Source organism: Tasmannia lanceolata, unplaced genomic scaffold (genome assembly GCF_043159265.1).
Source record: "Tasmannia lanceolata isolate RefF3 unplaced genomic scaffold, GAP_Taslan_0.1 ptg000002l, whole genome shotgun sequence".
Classification (NCBI taxonomy): Eukaryota; Viridiplantae; Streptophyta; class Magnoliopsida; order Canellales; family Winteraceae; genus Tasmannia; species Tasmannia lanceolata.
The window spans coordinates 57,615,637-57,633,238 of NW_027518679.1; the positions used below are offsets into that span (position 1 = coordinate 57,615,637).

The following is a 17,602-nucleotide window of genomic DNA, read 5'->3' on the forward strand; positions in this document are numbered from 1 at the left end:
TTGCACCAAAGTTTGGTTCAAGTAAGCCAAATATCAGTTTGCCTTATATCTGATCAATATATTTGATCCAACAATCTTAAGAATCGTAGTATTCTATTAACTTTTTTAACAAATAAAAGTTGGGAAGTGATATATCTGCCCCTTTTGATCACCAGGAACACCTCCTATCAGTGTTTGTGGCAATCAGGGGCATTGAATTCTTATGACATAAGTATAACAACCCCTCTATAGTCATTGATACACTGACAGGGTGTATTCCTGGTGATCAAAAGGGGCGGATATATCATTTCCCTAAAAGTTTGGTATCTTCAGTGACAACGAAACTTTCAACATCGTCATCGTACTAACCGTCAGCGTCATCATCCTCGCTTTTTAAACAAATCAAAGCTTGGTACCTTCAGTGACAACTAAACTTTCAACATCGTCATCGTCCTAACCATCATCATCATCTTTCTCGCCTCCATCGGATTCCTTTCCAGCCATACCCATCCGCAAACTCCGCTACAGATTGGCAGCTGCAACCCCAATATTTTCGGTTTAAAAATTTCCTCGAAAATACGGATTTTATTTTTTTGGGAAAAAAATTCATAAAAAATGAGTTTACTAAATGCTGGAAAAATCATTTTCCATGAAATTTTTTTCAAAACATCCAAATAGCACCTACAAAAATTACCTAAATTATTGAGTAGAGTAAGTACGTGCTTGGTTGCTTTACCACACTTGACTAGACAAATAAATTGATGTTTCTCTTGTTTTCTAGTCTCCTTCCCTGCCTCTATCTAGTATCCGGATAATCTTTTTAATTGAAGGAGAAAAATCCACTTGGTAGAAAAGGAAAAAAAAGCCAACCGAAATTACCGACGCTGCCAAAGGATAAAAATCTCTCCAAATAACTCGCAAAGCAATGACGAAGTTTCTTTCAAGTAACAAATCTTCGCTAATAAAAGACTTGATAATTTAGCAAAGGTGGTTCTATTTTTTCTCGTTCAAAGTTCAATCCACAAATCTTCGTTTATAAAAACCTCACCATTTTGAGTTGTGTATGAGAGATGGAGGCCTCACATTCAGCATCTCGCCAAGTGAATATTCACAAGGGGGTGCAAAAACCAGCCATAAAAGGATGGAGGTCTGCCATCTACATCATTGTTAATCTAAGCCCCTCCTCCATTCTTCAAATTAAACCCTGTTTAGAGGGAAATGTTATGATTATGGTTAATTTAGAGGCATATTATCATAAATTAAAGGAAAAGTTTCGCTAAGGCCCTGTTTGGATTGCATGAAAAATAATTCCCTAGTTGTTTTAACACATGAAAAATTTAATTTTGACCCAACCCTATTCAATTTTCACTTAGAGGAACCTTCCATTTATGATAATATCTCGCACGGTTCGTTTTAGATTATGATAACCGATTGAAGGTGCCAAACTGATTATTGGATTCAAAATTGCGTTTAAATCTTAAGTCCAATAATCAGTTTTTCAATCACCATTGTTGTCATATTCTTAAAGGGACAGGCCTATGTCATCGATTATTGGAAATGTTTTTCTTGCAATCCAAAAAGGGCCTAAGTAAAAATTGAATGGTTCTTATCTTTAAATCATCCTTGTTTTGTAGTGGTGGAGGTTGCCGAGAGATTTGCCTATTGGGGCATTGCAGGAAATCTGATAATGTACCTCATCGGTGTCCTCCACGAGCCCACCGTTGATGCAGCCAAGAACGTTAACCTCAGGTCTGGCGCAGCAAACCTATCTCCATTGCTCGGAGCCTTTATTGCAGACTCCTACTTGGGACGCTACAGGACTATCCTCTATTCCTCCTTTCCTTATCTTGTGGTCAGTTTCTTCCCAAATTTTTCTTGGAATTTTTTTTCTTGGAAAAACTTCTTATATTCCTGAAATACCCATGTTTTCTTTAGCTGAAATACCCATCTTTTACAAAAGGGAGATATGATATTTTCACTCCCCTGCAGTAGGCATCAGCCTCTCTTAGAAAGTGAACAGTGTGCAACTTTAACGCTTTTTGACGTCAAATCACGTGAAAATAACATCCCCCATACAAAATTTATGTGCATTATTTCGTTATGAAGTCATCCATCATTTCTATTGAGTCAAGACAACAAACTCATCTAGATTCTGTACCATGGATTATCTTCTACTACTACTACTACTACTACTACCACTCCTACAATTGCTGTTGCTATTGCTTCTTCTCCCATCATTTTATGTTCTTTAATTAAATTTCATGTAATTAGCCATAAATTAATTGCAGGGACTCATCACATTAACTCTGTCTGTGGGGGGTAGTAAATTGTTATTTTTTATTTCTCTTTATATGGTTGCAATAGGAGAAGGAGGGCACAGGCCATGTGCACAAGCGTTCGGAGCGGATCAGTTTGAAGAAGAGAGTAAGGAAGAGAGGGAAGCTAAGAAATCCTTCAATTGGTGGTACTTTGGAGTATGCAGTGGTGGGGCCGCAGGACTTCTAATTGTGACTTACATTCACCAGAATGTAGGATGGACGGCCGGATTTGCAGCTCCCACGATTGCCCTGGCCTTTGCACTTGTCATCTTTCTTTCGCGAAGGAAATCATTCAAGAAGCAATCTTCGGGTGGGAGCCCATTTACTCGTATTGCACAAGTATTTGTTGCGGCCGCTAGAAAATGGCGCCTTCCTTGCACAAAGCATGTTGAAGAGGAAGGGCGGGGCCTACTCGCTCGCACCGATCAATTCAAGTAAGCAAAGCTATTCAATTTTTTAGCCACTCTAAACTTGAGTCCTAAATTAGGTTTTAAGACCATGAAGTTGAGTCTTTGCCCTAGTGGTGATGCCCTTGAGGCCAGGGGGTGTTTGGATCTATGGAAAAAAAAATTATGGAAAATAATATTTTTCATGAAAAAACATTATTTAAAAAACAAAATTCCATGGTTTAGTAGGTTTGTAATTTTCCTTGAAAATGATGAAAATTTTCAATTTTTGAAAAAAAAAAATCATAGAAAATGAGTGAAAATTCATTTTCCATGACCTAATTTGCAAAATTCACTCAAATGTGATGACTCAATTTGCAAATTGTCAGACTAGATGACTCTTTTCACAAATAAAGTAAAATAGAAGACTTTTTTCTTCTTCTTCTTTTTTTTTTTTTTTTCAATTTGAAAACCCCCCTTTTTACCTATGTCTCCTCACCACCTTGCCTCAAAATTGGCCCCACTAATATTCCATGAAATATTTTTCACGGTTACCAAACACACCCTTTTATTTTTCTCTACCATCCCTCCCAAACAACCAATTACTCTAAAAGCGTAAGTCGTTATCGCTGTTATTTATTCATTTTATACTTCAACACTCCTCTCACAATGTGCCCCATACAGGTAGATTTTTAATATCAAGGAGTTGTTGGTGTAAAATTCTGAGATTTCTATTAATTTTGGATGCTATTACAAGAGAATCAAGTAGTGCTTATATAGAGCACTTAAATGATAAACAAAGAAATAGATCAAGATAACTATGGAAAGAGATATGTGTAGAATATTCTAATCTAACCTAATTACTACTCCAATCTAGTTGCCTAATCTACTACCATGATAATCCAACGGTGTGACTTCAACCCAATCCGACGGTGAGATCTCACATATTCTAACACTGGAACAACCAATTACTCCAAAGTTAAAGCTGTTAGAGTTGGTGTTATTTAATTCGCGACAATGCCTAACTAGAAAATTACAGGTTTTTGGACAAAGCTGCCATGAAAGACGATGTGGATGAAAAGGGTGAAAATAAATGGAGACTTTGCTCTACATCTCAAGTAGAAGAAGTGAAACTACTCCTCCGTTTGGTCCCCATATGGGTGGCCTCCTTAATGTATGCAGTGGCCGTTTCTCAGCCTAACACTTTCTTCACCAAGCAAAGTAGCACTGTAAACACAAACATTTCCTTCAAATTCAAACTCCCACCTGCATCCATTCAAGTCTAAATTCCCTTTATATCAATGCTCATAATCCCACTCTACGACCGGTTTTTCATTCCGGCCGCCAGAAAACTCACCGGAATCCCTTCCGGCATAACGACACTCCAACGTATTGGATTTGGGATATTTTTGTCTATTATCTCCATGGTATTGGCAGCTCTAGTAGAGGCAAGAAGGCTTAGAATTGCACAACAAATGGGTTATCCTTTGGAAGTTCCCATGAGTGTGTGGTGGTTGATTCCTCAATACGCTATTTTTGGCGTTTCCGACGTGTTTATGTTGGTGGCTTTGCCAGAATTGTTCTATGATCAAATGCCTGATGGGATGAGGAGCCTGGGATCTGCAGCTTTTGTTAGCATTCTTAGTGTGGGAAATTTCTTGAACAATATTATCATACTTTTCATTGAAGACTCTAGGCCAAAATGGTTAGCTGGTGATCTTAATCATTCACGTCTAGATAACTACTATTGGGTTCTTGCAGGGTTGAGCGCTTTGTGGCTTGGGTTTTATGTTCTTGTATCTAGTCGTTTTATTCCCAAGAAAATTCATGGTGCCCCTCATTAGATCTTTGTGTTTGGGGCTTCTGGTGTAACTTCAGTCCTTTTGTTGGTAAAATAGGGAACAAAACTTGGCTGTGCAAGCAACGCACTAAAATCAAGGGGAAAAAAATGCTATGTTATGAGAGTTCATTCCAATTCAGATGTCATGAGATAATGTTGACATGATGAAAAACATGCGATGTTATGAGAGTTCATTTCAATTCCGATGTAATGAGATAATTTGTGGGTTTAGATGCCACCAATATTGGTCCTTATTTACAAATAAGATTTGTATTAATTTAGGACCAGATTGGATTGCAGTGATTTTCTAGAAAAAGTTTGGGAAAGAAAGACTTTTTCCATAATTTCTTGCCTTTTCAGGTATTTTGAATGGCAAAGCATTGGATTAAAATAAAAAAAGAAATACATGGGGAGCACCCCAAGCGATAGAGAAGATCAATTGGATAAAACAAACAAAAAAAGAACACAACTAAACAACCCCATCAAGGGGGAGGAATCAAAGAGTTCCAAGGCCTCCCTAGACCTGCCTTTCCCTGCTAGTCTAACAACGCTCTTGGCCGCCCTTCACATGGTGAGATGAAATGGAGGATCCCTACACTTGGTCTAGTATATCCTCTATCCAATGAGAAAACCTCCACGGACGTAAGAGACTTTCCTTCCACCAGTTGATGATATTGAGGGAGTCCCCTTCCACTATCACTTGATCCACACTATATGAGAAACTGCTGACGGCTCATTTCCAACACCTTTTACAAGTTTGCCGTCGCTATATTGTTTGCGCCACGGTTAATTTATCATCCCTAAAGTCATCACAGCTAAAGAGTTACAATGACGAAAAAGTGACCGTCGCCTATTATGAGAAATTGCGACGGTAAAGACCGACACAGAAAGTTATTATTTGGTCTTTTAAAATTAATTTAAGTTTTTATGGGCAACAGCACAGTCCCATCGCCTGAAATTACTCGTTACTAATAAATATAGGTCTAGAGATGAATATAGCTGTTGCAATATCATTTAAAATATGGGAAACCGACTCATCCGCTTCCACACATAGGGCACAATGATCAATTATGAAAAAACGACATCATCAGAGATAATCAATTGTTTGAATCCTACTTTGAAAAGCAAGCCATCCAAACGCCCTAACTCTAGGGGGGACTGGAATTATCCATACCTTGGATAGCCTCGAGGGAGGGGAAGAGAAAGCCAAATGAAGGTAGACAGATTTAATGGAGAAGACGCCAGAGGAGTTGAAGATCCAGACCCCTTTATCTTTGCCTCTCTTCCCAATGCAGTGAGACTCCAAAATATGGGTTAGGGAAGCAACTCTGTCCACTTCCCTATCAAAAAATTCCAACTGAACTCAACTTTCCATGCTACCCTATCCTCTTATCTCTTAAAACAATCCTTAACCAAAGCTTCAACATCAGTTGCTACTCTGAAAAGATTAGGTAAAATATTCATTAAAGGCTCTTGTGCACACCACTTATCTGGCCAAAATTTTACTCTCATCTCCACTCCGAGCTCTGAATCTAACACCTAGAAAGTTAAAGTTGTGCCTTAATATATCTCGCCAAATAGTCAAAGCTTTAGGACTATATCTATCAAATGAAACCCAAGCGCTAGCATAGGCTTGATACTTCATTTAAATAGCCTTCGTCTAGAGCCTAGATCTTTCCTCTCCAAACCTCCAAAGCCACTTTCCAAGCAAAGCTTTATTTACATTTCTCATTCTTCTAATCCCGATCAAATAATTTTACCTTCGCCGTATATATAAAAGATAGCAGCATCGGTTTACATGCCATCGTAGTGATGGAAGTTAGTAGCCGTTAATGTTGTCACGGCATAATAAAACCGTTGCCGATTGTTAAATATTTTTTTTAAAAAAGGAAAAAGAAATTTACCCATTGGCTGCCAAAATTTCAGAGCCCCTGCAACATTATAAACTACAAAAATATTAGTATGATGATATAAATGATGAATATGAATACAAAATAAAATTAAATGCACAGATTACCTGTTCTCAACTTGTCCTGGGCTTGTTTTGAGTTGGGAGGTGGATGTGTATCGTCAAGTTTATCATGACACCCTCTGCATCCGCTCAACTTGGGCCTTCAGGACCTCCATTTGAGTCAAAACTATTTTCTAATTGTGCCATAGTATCTACTACTTCTACCCTAAGCAATTCCACCTTACGGGCATCAACAATGGGTTCTTACATGGGACCTTGACGACTCGAACCGAAGATAGCCTACAGGGTAACTCCTCCAAGTACACTGTTTTGATCTTGAGCACATTGAGGCCTACATGGCTAAAGATGTGCCACATAGGGAATAAGGTCTACTTGGGGTTCACATGGCCAAACTATGAACCACATATGTAATCCTACAGACCCATACATAATCATACAACAAAATTTGGATGGCATCCCTTATCTTCTTATTATTAGAAGCTGAGAGGAGAAAAAAAAGGAAGAAAAGTGAAATTTAGCTGACAATATAATAGTCATCCACATGTTTTCAAGGCCCATAATAACCCCGCCTTTATCGAAACCTCGTCCCATTCAAAACCATTACATTTGAACACTTACCCTTAATATAAGCCATCTGACCGTTTCTCAAACCCCTTATAAACCTCTCTAATTTCACCTTCACACCTCTCTTTCTCTCTCTCATTTCACCTTCATAACTCTCTCTTCTATGTCAGATTCAGGCGAAGACGCAGCTATTTTCGACATGGGTTCTCTGAGAAAACATCTTCCAAAGAAGTAACAATGCAAATCCTTGATTTTTTTTTCCATCAGGAAAATGTAAAAAATTTTCCATCAGGAAAATGTAAAAATAAATAAACAAATGAATATAAAAAGATAGCTTTCGAGCCCATTTTTTACATTTTTTTTGTGTGTTTTCAGAAGAAAAGGGCTATCGAAATTCTTCTCAGGGAAATCAAGGTCATTCACCTGCATAACGGACGCAAAATGTATAGATGATCTTAGAAAGCCCGAAATTCCCGAAGCAAAGAAGAGAAAGAAGTATTCAGAAATACAGGCTATGCCTCTCCCTCCAGTATCTTGTAGGAGGGCATTGAGTAGTGCACAATTCACTCATTATGTTGGCGTTTAGTGGCGTTTAGATCATCGGAGAGGAGCGACATGTTACCGACCATTTTTTTGCTGATTTTGTACTATTCTTATACAGAATCCAGTTTTGTGATATGCATACATTGCATTATTTGCACTTTTAAATTAAAAATTTTCTAATTTTGATTAGAGACTGTGTGTTTGATTGTTAATGTAACAGAAGATGGTTTGTGATCTATTTTCATTTTAAACTTCCCTTCTTATGTGACCTCCAAATGTAATAGAATGAGAAACATAACTTTTTATATGGTATCCGTGCGTTGCTTCATGTATTCAGTGCTCCACCCTTGACATTTGATCCAACAACAGCCGGCATTGGATCAAATATGAAGGGAGACACCCATATCCGTTAGTAACTAACCAATTTGTGGAGGTAAAATGGACGTGTATAAACCTTCACAAATCTGTTCATTTTTTGCCTCCACGGTTCGAAGGATTAGGATGATCATATGGAGCTGATTTTTTGTGGACACCCTATTTATGTGAGGGCCAATCAAATGAATGGTTTGGATCACCCAAACAATATGGGCCTCCACTGTATTTTAAGCTAGTGTGTAGATAACTTATCTACACATGTGTGTAGAAACCGTTATCTCCCTCTCTCTCTCTCTCTCTCTCTCTATATATATATATATATATATATATATATATATATATATATGAGGAAAATGATTGTGAGCTTGAAGCTCATATAGCTTATATGAGCTTGAGGGCTTAAACACATGTGGGCCCACATTGTTAGGATGATCCAAAGCATTCATTTGAAAGGCCCTTACATAGATAGGATGTATACAAAAAAATCAGCTTCATAGGATCATCCTAATCCATCCAAATGTGGAGGGCAAAATGGACAGACACCGTTTGCCACAAATCTGCCCATTTTTGCCCTCTACTTTTGGAAGGGTTAGGATGATCCAATGGATCTGATTTTTGGTACACACCCTATCTATGATGGGGCCTTGCAAATGAATGGTTTGGATCACCACAAAAAATGTGGGACCCTATATATATATATATATGAGTTAAGTGAAGCTACACTACTTAGCTACACCGACAGCTTAAACTACAGTGGGCCCACATTGTTTGGGCGATCCGAACCATTCATTTGATAGGCCCTCACATTGATAGGGTGTGCTAAAAAAATCAGCTCTATTGGATCATCCCAACCCTTCAAACTGTGGAGGCAAAAATGGACCGATTTGTGAAGGTTTTTACACGTCCATTTTTGCCTCCACAAATCGTAGGGTTGGGATGATCCTATGGAGCTGATTTTTTTGTCACACCCTATCTATGTGAGGGCCCATCAAATGAATGGTTTGCATCACCCAAACAATGTGGGGCCCACTGTATTTTAAGCTGTCGGTGTAGCTAAGTTAGCTACACGTATGTGTAGCTACACTTTTTTTTTTCTCTCTCTCTCTCTCTCTCTATATATATATATATATATATATATAAGGTTTTTACACGTCCATTTTTGCCTCCACAAATCGTAGGGTTGGGATGATCCTATGGAGCTGATTTTTTGGGCACACCCTATCTATGTGAGGGCCCATCAAATGAATGGTTTGCATCACCCAAACAATGTGGGGCCCACTGTATTTTAAGCCGTCGGTGTAGCTAAGTGTAGCTACACAACAAAAATGGACGTGTAAAAACCTTCACAAATCTGTCCATTTTGGCCTCCACAGTTTGAAGGGTTGAGATCATCCAATGGAGCTGATTTTTTGGGCACACCCTATCAATGTGAGGTCCTATCAAATGAATGGTTTGGATCACCCAAATAATGTGGGCCCACTGTATTTTAAGCCGTCGGTGTAGCTAAGTTAGCTACACGTATGTGTAGCTTCACTTAACTCATATATATATATATATATATATATATATATATATATATATATATATATATATATATATATATATATATATATATATATAGAGAGAGAGAGAGAGAGAGAGAGAGAGGAAAATGATTGTGAGCTTGAAGCTCATATAGCTTATATGAGCTTGAGGGTCCAAACACATGTGGGCCCACATTGTTAGGATGATCCAAAGCATTCATTTGAAAGGCCCTTACATAGATAGGGTGTATACAAAAAATCAACTCCATAGGATCATCCTAACCCATCCAAAAGTGGAGGGTAAAATAGACACACACCGTTTGCCACAAATCTGCCCATTTTTGCCCTCCGCTTTTGGAGGGGTTAGGATGATCCAATGGAGCTGACTTTTGGTACACACCCTATCTATGATGGGGCCTTGCAAATGAATGGTTTGGATCACCACAAAAAATGTGGGACCCATGTGTTTGGGCCCTCAAGCTCATATACTATATGAGCTTCAAGCTCACAATAATTTTCCTCACAATCATTTCCCTCAAGCTCATATATGCTATATGAGCTTGAAGGCCCAAACACATGGGTCCCACATTTTTTGTGGTGATCCAAACCATTCATTTGCAAGGCCCCATCATAGATATGGTGTGTACCAAAAATCAGCTCCATTGGATCATCCTAACCCCTCCAAAAGCGGAGGGCAAAAATGGGCAGATTTGTGGCAAACGGTGTTTGTCTATTTTGCCCTCCACTTTTGGATGGGTTAGGATGATCCTATGGAGCTGATTTTTTGTACACACCCTATCTATGTAAGGGCCTTTTAAATGAATGCTTTGGATCATCCTAACAATGTGGGCACACATGTGTTTGGGCCCTCAAGCTCATATATGCTATATGAGCTTCAAGCTCACAATCATTTTTCTCTATATATATATAGAGGAAAGTGAGGCTACACCGCCGGCTTAAAATACAATGTGCCCACATTGTTTTGGTGATCCAAATCATTCATTTGATAGGCCCTTACATTGATAGGGTGTGCCCAAAAAATCAGCTAGGTAGGATCATCCCAACCCTACGATTTGTGGAGGCAAAAATGAACGTGTAAAAACCTTTACAAATCTGTCTATTTTTGCCTCCACAGTTTGAAGGGTTGGATGATCCGACCTAGCTGATTTTTTGGGCACACCCTATCAATGTAAGGGCTTATCAAATGAATGGTTTGGATCACCAAAACAATGTGGGCCCATTGTATTTTAAGCCAGCGGTGGTGTAGCTTCACTTTCCTCATATATATATATTAGTAAAAAACCCCGTGCAATGCACGGGCCGACAAAAAACTGTACGGACCACGTCATAGGGTTGATCCAAACCGTCCATGTGATGGAACACAACATAAATAAGTTGTGCCCCAAAAATCATTTCCATAGGCTGATCCTAGCCCTCCAATCTATAGAGGTTTCCATAATTCCTCTTAAATCGGATGGTTAAGATCACCCTATAGATTTTTATAAAAAACCATAAAGGAGGGGGGTAAGATTGAAATTATGTGGCTTTAATGGGTGCATTTGTTAAAAAGCATAAAGAAGGGGGTAGGATTGAAAATATGTGGGTTGAATGGGTGCATTTGTTAAAAAAAGTAAAAAAAAGTAATGTGTAATTCTCATAGAATTTTCAAAAAATTCAAAAAATTCTCTTATTTTCTCTTTTGCTATATATATATATATATATATATATATATATATATATATATATATATATATATATATATTCTGGTTCCCTCAATTACGGTGCAAATGTATGAAGTAATTATTGATCAGATGCATTTACACATTGAGATTGGCATTGTCCTTATCAGTATTGTTCAACAACATTGTTAAAGCGGATTGAAGAGTATAGCTCATTATTTTTTTCACTCTAATTTTTTTTTTCTGTTTTTTTTTAAAACTTTTTTCCCGTTTTCTTAGTTTTACCTTGGATGGCATTTTTCTTTTTTTCTTTTTAATTCTAATATATTCTTTTGAGGTCATTTTTAATGTGTTGATAATCTAAATAAAGTCTTGACATGTCTGATCAGAGATAGACATCAATTCTAAATTATCTGATGAGTGAAGAAAATTAGTCTTTGGATTTTATTTTTCGTGTATTGAATGTTGTCATATACCTTACTTAATTTTTAATGTGAGAATTGATAAATAATTTTGCAAGACTGAAATATAGACATGAATGGAAATATTTTAAATAATTATTGAAAAATACTAGTAAAATAGGGGAAAAGAAGTATCTCTAATTTTTCATGATAGATTCAATGTTTTCACCGTTGGTATTTTAATACAAAAAAGAGTTGTTTTGGCATTTTAATACAAAAGTGAGACTTGTTGGTTTTCAAAATGTTTGTTTTATTTAAAAAACTCCCACCTTACTTTTGAAACGTGAATTTTCACTCCTCTCTCAAAACTAGTACAAATGATGTAAGAAACCATGTTAAGTGAAAAATAAGACTAGTGATACATTCGGCCCCTTTTCTTCCCTCCTACTGTTTATTTATGACTACTCTTTTTACAGCATAGGGGACGGGGAGAAAACTTGGCAAATATATCGGGGCGACACAGTGCACGAGGCTCCCACCATTGCGGGGTCTGGCGAGGACTAGATGTATGCAGCCTTACCCCTGCAAAGCAGAGAGGCTGTTTCCTTGACTCGAACATGTGACCACCAGGTCACAATGGAGCAACCTTACCGTTGCGCCAAGGCTCGAAATTTGGGCAAATATATCATTTCCCAAAAATAAATAAAAGGGGGCACCGCCTTCTGACACTCAAATCACACTACTTGTTCCAATCTAGACGACTATATCCCGTGAATTGCTGCCTAGAGTATTTTTAAATGCAACAGAAACAATTAACTGGCTGAGTGGATAACCGTCCATGAAGGCATAAAGCTTGCTAATTCTATAAGGGTCAGCTTAATTGAACTTAGTTGCATTGTAGAGTAGTGGTGAATTAGAACTGAAGTAGTCAACAGGTGTAATAGCAGTGAAGTAGTCTCCTCGTAGAGTATTGGTAAGTAGTGTTTGGTTGTTGTAAAACAACCAATTACTCCAAAAGCTTAAGCATGTGGAGAGGGCCTTATTTAATCTTTTTTACTTTTTTTTTTTTTTGGAGAAAGGGGAGATTTAATCTTTTGTACTTTAACACTCCCCTTCACGCGTGGCTCCTCTTTTTAGGGTTGGCCTGCACGTGACACATGTGGCCCCTCTTTTGGTTTGGCCATCACATGTGGATTTTTAATATCAAGGAATTTTGAACCCAGGTCCTTTGCTTTGATGCCATGTGAAACGACCAATTACTCCAAAAGCTTGGCCATCCTCCAAATTTTGTTGAAAATCTTGTTATGGAAGACATCTTTGGACTTGTTTATCTTCACTTTAAGTAATCTACATCTATTTCTGAACTAAAAAGGATGAAGAAAAAGTACTAAATTCACTAGAAAGAGAATTTATGTTTCATAATTTCAAGTTTCATGGAAGTAGGATCATTGACTGAAAGTAATTCATCTAAAATCCAGCAAAAAAAGTAGTGTGATACTGTCATTTCTCTTGGTCAAAAGACATTGGACTATATTTGCAGGATATTATGAGGTCTGAGAAAAATATTTTCTACAGGGAATTCCAATTTAGATGAATGCGCAGAAAAAGAAATAAAGGAAAGATGTAAAATTTTCATTCAACTGAATTTTCCACTAGACTAATATGGAAGAACCAGTAAATGAAAAAAAGACCAGGATTCAGGGGAATAATGGAACATTACAGTATTTAAATGAAGGAACATTATCCATAATCGATCTCTCCTCTACTTTCCTACTCAATTTGAGACACACTTCTCATTTATAGACGTTCTTTCGAAGGATTGATTTGAATCTGCAGAATCATCTGAGATTTCCTCCCTGTACATTTCTTCTATCATAGGCTTCCAAAGCCGAACACGGCCATTTATAAACCAGTTTGCAACCTGAAACAATTATGAAATGCTCATTTTGGAACCAAAATCTAGCTAGAGTGAAAATGAAACACTTCTGCCAGAGTTTACAAATGAGCACCTGGAAAATTACCTGGTTCCTTGATAGGCCTGTTTGTGATGCCAACATCAGCTTTTCAGAGTCGCTGGGATAACTGTGATACCATACTAATCAATATGAGAGCACTTGAAAGCAAGTCAATGTGCTATTTGAAAGAGACAAAAAATGCAGTCTCAAAGCACTTACGGATGGAGAAAGTGCTCAAAAAGCCAAGCACGAAGCACTGCAACAGAGTTTTCTGGCAGTCCTCTTAGGGGCCTCCATGCTTGTTGGGTTTGCATCATGCCTAGTTGTTGAAGAGCTGGTCTCTTTTGTCTAGTATTTTGATCAAACAAGCTAAGCTGGGAAAACCCACCGTGAATTTTTGGGATCTCATCTGAAAGACATTGTCTTGCCACATGTATTCGGGCAATAATTGCATCTCTTAAGCTGCCAAAATGTCTGGACATCGCTTGGAGTGCAAGAGCAGTGTAAGACTTAGCAGTCCCTGAGCCCGCTACAGCCTCAAACGATGATTCCACTTCCTCCATTTGTTGGCGGTACTGCTTGTATCTGTTGTCAACCTGAAAAGTGAGAAAACGTAGTAATGAATATGCAATATCAGGATATCCATCTAGATCCCCAGAAGTTTAAGACTAATCAGATTATAGTTATAAAATATTGGGGAGGGGTTCTCATCAATGTTACATGATTTCTTACCCATGTCGAGACACGTCTCGGATCCCAATACACCTCCCATTTTGTATTTGGATTTGGAATTGAGTTTTGAATACAAATTGAATAGATCAGGCAGCTCATGTAGAGGGAGACAGAGAGGGAATGGGGAACTTCCTAGTGGAGGGGAGAGGTTGAGGAGCAAAGAGGGTGAAGGAAACTGCAAGATCTGTGGATTTCCAATTTTTTATTTCCACAGCAAATTTAGAAATCTGATTTTTTTCACTGTCAGCTGCTGAATTAGAAATCCAAGAATTTGATCCAATCCAAATTACAGTGCGAAAAGGGCTGCAAATTTGAGAAATCCAAATCAAAATCTTCTCAGCATCCAAACGGGCCCTAAAAGATTTCGGTGAATTTACAAATCGTTCTCTTTGAGGTTTACCGAATCCGACATTTGACACCCATATCAGATTCTAACACTCGTACTTGTACTGATGCAAGATAGTTTCTCATGGAAAAAACCCATCACACTCATTACATCAGAAGTGCAAAATAGAAAACCATATCCTCAACCATCAATCACCATATATTTTATTTATACTGCTCTTTTGTGAGCAAATAAATTGTTCGCTAGCTTAAACACCAAGTTTGAATGAGGCTAATTTTTGTTTGACTTTGATGTTCATGAGTTCAATTATCTTCATCTATTTTGAAACACTAGAATTGAGGGGCATTCCATTTTGAAATACAAAGAAGTCAACATAATATACGCTCAATGTGAGTAGACACGAATCCAGACAGTTATGACTACGAATTTCGGGCAAAAGTTGATATTTACACAAATTTGATGGCTAAGAAGGCTACAATTGAAACAGAGGAGCATGCATAATTACCTCATGCAACAAAGCAACAAGTTTTGTAATTCTGTTCTGAATGTCATGTTTCTCAGCGTATAAGTACATGTTTCTTGTTTGTTCAATCGTCGTCTTCCCTGCTTTGATAGCTGCTCCAAGAACTCTATCCTTATGTAATTTGCTTGAATCGATCCCAACAGCCTTATTGACACTAACAACTTCCTTGAGCAGGTGTTGAGCCGGTTTTAGGTATCTAGGATTACGAACAATGGATGTTATTGATACTAGTTCATTAGAATTCGAACCTGAGTGGTCCTGTGACACTGTAGATCCATATGTGTTATCTATGGTATCGCCCCCACAAAATGAATAATCATCTCTGGTTTGTTTCATTCCAGGATTAAGAATATCACTTGGACGTCCTCTACCAATTACATGACTAGAGCCCGCAAGATTCAAATTTGGATCTGTTTGCCTGTAATGGAATGAAGGAATTAACACATTGGATGGGAGGTTAGAACCAAGAGTCAGGGACAATCCTTTGCATTTTGCAGAGTTAAAATGTTGTCGATCTCTCTCTTTTCCAGATTGAATACTCATCAAATGTCTCCTCCAGCATATATCAGAATCCTCAGACGACAAAACTTGAACTGGATCCACTGGATCCACAGACCTATACATTCGTTCCCCAAGTGACTGTACACTAGGTAGAACACAGTTTAATTGACTCAGTGCATTACTGTTCCTCCCACCCCATTGAAAAGAATAATCATGGTCTTCAAAACTAGTCGGACTCGTACCCATGTCTGCGAAATTTGTTGGCAGTGAAATGAATATCAACACAGCAGAATTATCTCTCTGGGTATAAAAAACAACACACTAACAAGCCATTGTCTTTATCTTCTTCATCAGGAATGTGCAAAAACTAATAACACCATGAACATGAGAATGGGCAATGTGGGTCCAAAAGAAATCAGACTTAGGAACAGCTCAAACTCCCTTTTCACATATGTTTTAAAGTTAGAATTGCAACGAACCATGGACAGGGTGGGTAGGAATGAATCAAGAACTGTCTAGAGACTTTGATAATCAATACCGAACCGTAACTCGTCTACTCTTAGGAACACCAAATAGCCTTGTTCTAAATACACAACAAACAATTTTGAGTGCTTATAAGCTTCCTAGGTGAAAAGTGGAACCCTGTGAAAAAAAAGGGGAGAGAAAGGTTAGAGAAAATTTTGAAAAAAACCAGTCCAATAGAAGAAATTGAAGCAAACTCATCTGCTAAAAGAGCCATCAGTATGTGGAAACCAAACCAGTTCAATCCAAAAAAAAAAAAAGCTTGAGAACATGAACATTAGAGAAAAAAAAACAAACATAACCCAGTTTTCAAAAATCCATAAAAGAGCCAATTAGCCAAAGCAGTTCAATAAAATTAAAGTTGAGAGAAACCAAAATCATTAGGAACCAAGTGAATCTGAACCCATGAGAAAGGTGAACTAAAACAGACTGTAAAGAAAATAAAGAAGACAAAAAAAAAGGAGAAATGCAGGAACAAAAATTAGATGAAGGCAAAAGAAAAAAAAACATATTTACCTGGATGATAAAAAGAACCAATTTTGAAACCACTCTCTCTCTCTTAACTGGAAAGAAGAGGGATATGAAAGAGAAAGCAAAATGACATCAATTACCTCCCTGTCAGACAAAGTAATCAAACTTTCAGCTTTAACACCTTCTACCTTTGAAAGACTCCAAGTCTCTCAGCCTAGCCAAAGGTTCTTTTTCTACCCTTTATTCTTTTTCCTTTTTGGTTTTTGGGCATTGTGTGCAAAAGGAACGGAAATCGAAATGATGTGTAAAAAGTAGAATTTCTTTTCCAGCTTCAGTTTGTCTCTAGTAGATGGGAATATCTTCTTTTCAGTTGGGTACTAATAATGGATAGGAAAGGACACCGAATTCGTATCTGAAAGTAGATACGTGGGACATAGAGGGAGACAAGGACATCGGAGATTAAAAGCTTTGTATTTTGAGGGTGACTGGTTTGTTGCTTTTGAATGATTTAATGCTCCATTTGGTTGCTAGTAAAATAAAAAATAAAAAAAATCCCTAGGATTCTTACGGGAGAATATTTAGTTCTTTTCCTTGGCGACATCAGCTTTTCCTTTCTAAAGAATGATGCTCTCTCTTTCTTACTCTTCCTTCTCTCTCCACTCATACTAATATCTTTGTCTAATTAATGCTTGTCCCTCCCTTGTCCCCTACCTTTTCCCACAAAAGTCTTAAGAACTCATGGGTTTTTCCAGTTGGCTCTTTCAAAAAACATGCCTGTTGTTTTCTAACACCTTCTGTTAACTTACCAACTTCTCCAAAAGCTTAAAATGTTGGAGAAAGGTGTTATTTATCTTTTATACTTTAACACTCCCTCGCACGTGTGGCTCACTTGACAAATACGTGGCACATGTGATCCCACTTTAGGCCGACCATTGCATGTGGATTTTCGCTATCTGGGAGGTTTGAACTCGA

At 37.8% G+C, this 17,602-nt stretch overlaps 2 protein-coding genes, 2 long non-coding RNA genes and 1 pseudogene across 7 annotated transcripts; 3 read left to right on the forward strand and 2 right to left on the reverse strand.

The window, feature by feature from the left end:
- The first annotated feature begins 661 nt into the window (after window positions 1-661).
- LOC143880899 (protein NRT1/ PTR FAMILY 5.4-like) lies at window positions 662-4,860 on the forward strand. The gene is made up of 3 exons (XM_077383885.1): window positions 662-1,831; window positions 2,268-2,731; window positions 3,723-4,860. Exons 1-3 carry the CDS (start codon window positions 1,667-1,669, stop codon window positions 3,967-3,969), a joined length of 876 nt encoding a protein of 291 aa, XP_077240000.1. The 5' UTR covers window positions 662-1,666; the 3' UTR covers window positions 3,970-4,860.
- LOC143845516 (protein NRT1/ PTR FAMILY 5.10 pseudogene) lies at window positions 3,985-4,527 on the forward strand (annotated as a pseudogene).
- On the reverse strand, window positions 4,841-7,333 carry LOC143880919 (uncharacterized). Its single transcript, XR_013251817.1, has 2 exons — window positions 6,541-7,333; window positions 4,841-6,454 (listed from the first exon to the last, which is right to left on the reverse strand). It is a non-coding gene; the product is annotated as an uncharacterized LOC143880919 (long non-coding RNA).
- Window positions 6,942-7,863, forward strand: LOC143880911 (uncharacterized). The gene is made up of 2 exons (XR_013251816.1): window positions 6,942-7,290; window positions 7,435-7,863. It is a non-coding gene; the product is annotated as an uncharacterized LOC143880911 (long non-coding RNA).
- A 5,328-nt stretch (window positions 7,864-13,191) lies between these two features.
- Window positions 13,192-16,911, reverse strand: LOC143880926 (BEL1-like homeodomain protein 11). 4 transcript variants are annotated; one of them, XM_077383929.1, is made up of 5 exons: window positions 16,771-16,911; window positions 15,119-15,885; window positions 13,755-14,131; window positions 13,602-13,662; window positions 13,192-13,501 (listed from the first exon to the last, which is right to left on the reverse strand). In XM_077383929.1, exons 2-5 carry the CDS (start codon window positions 15,881-15,883, stop codon window positions 13,355-13,357), a joined length of 1,350 nt encoding a protein of 449 aa, XP_077240044.1. In that variant the 5' UTR covers window positions 15,884-15,885; window positions 16,771-16,911; the 3' UTR covers window positions 13,192-13,354. The 4 variants fall into 4 exon arrangements, with proteins under 4 accessions (XP_077240044.1, XP_077240029.1, XP_077240023.1 ...); XM_077383914.1 differs by having other exon boundaries at window positions 15,119-16,279; XM_077383908.1 differs by having other exon boundaries at window positions 15,119-16,279; window positions 16,676-16,834.
- Between the last annotated feature and the right edge of the window lie 691 nt (window positions 16,912-17,602).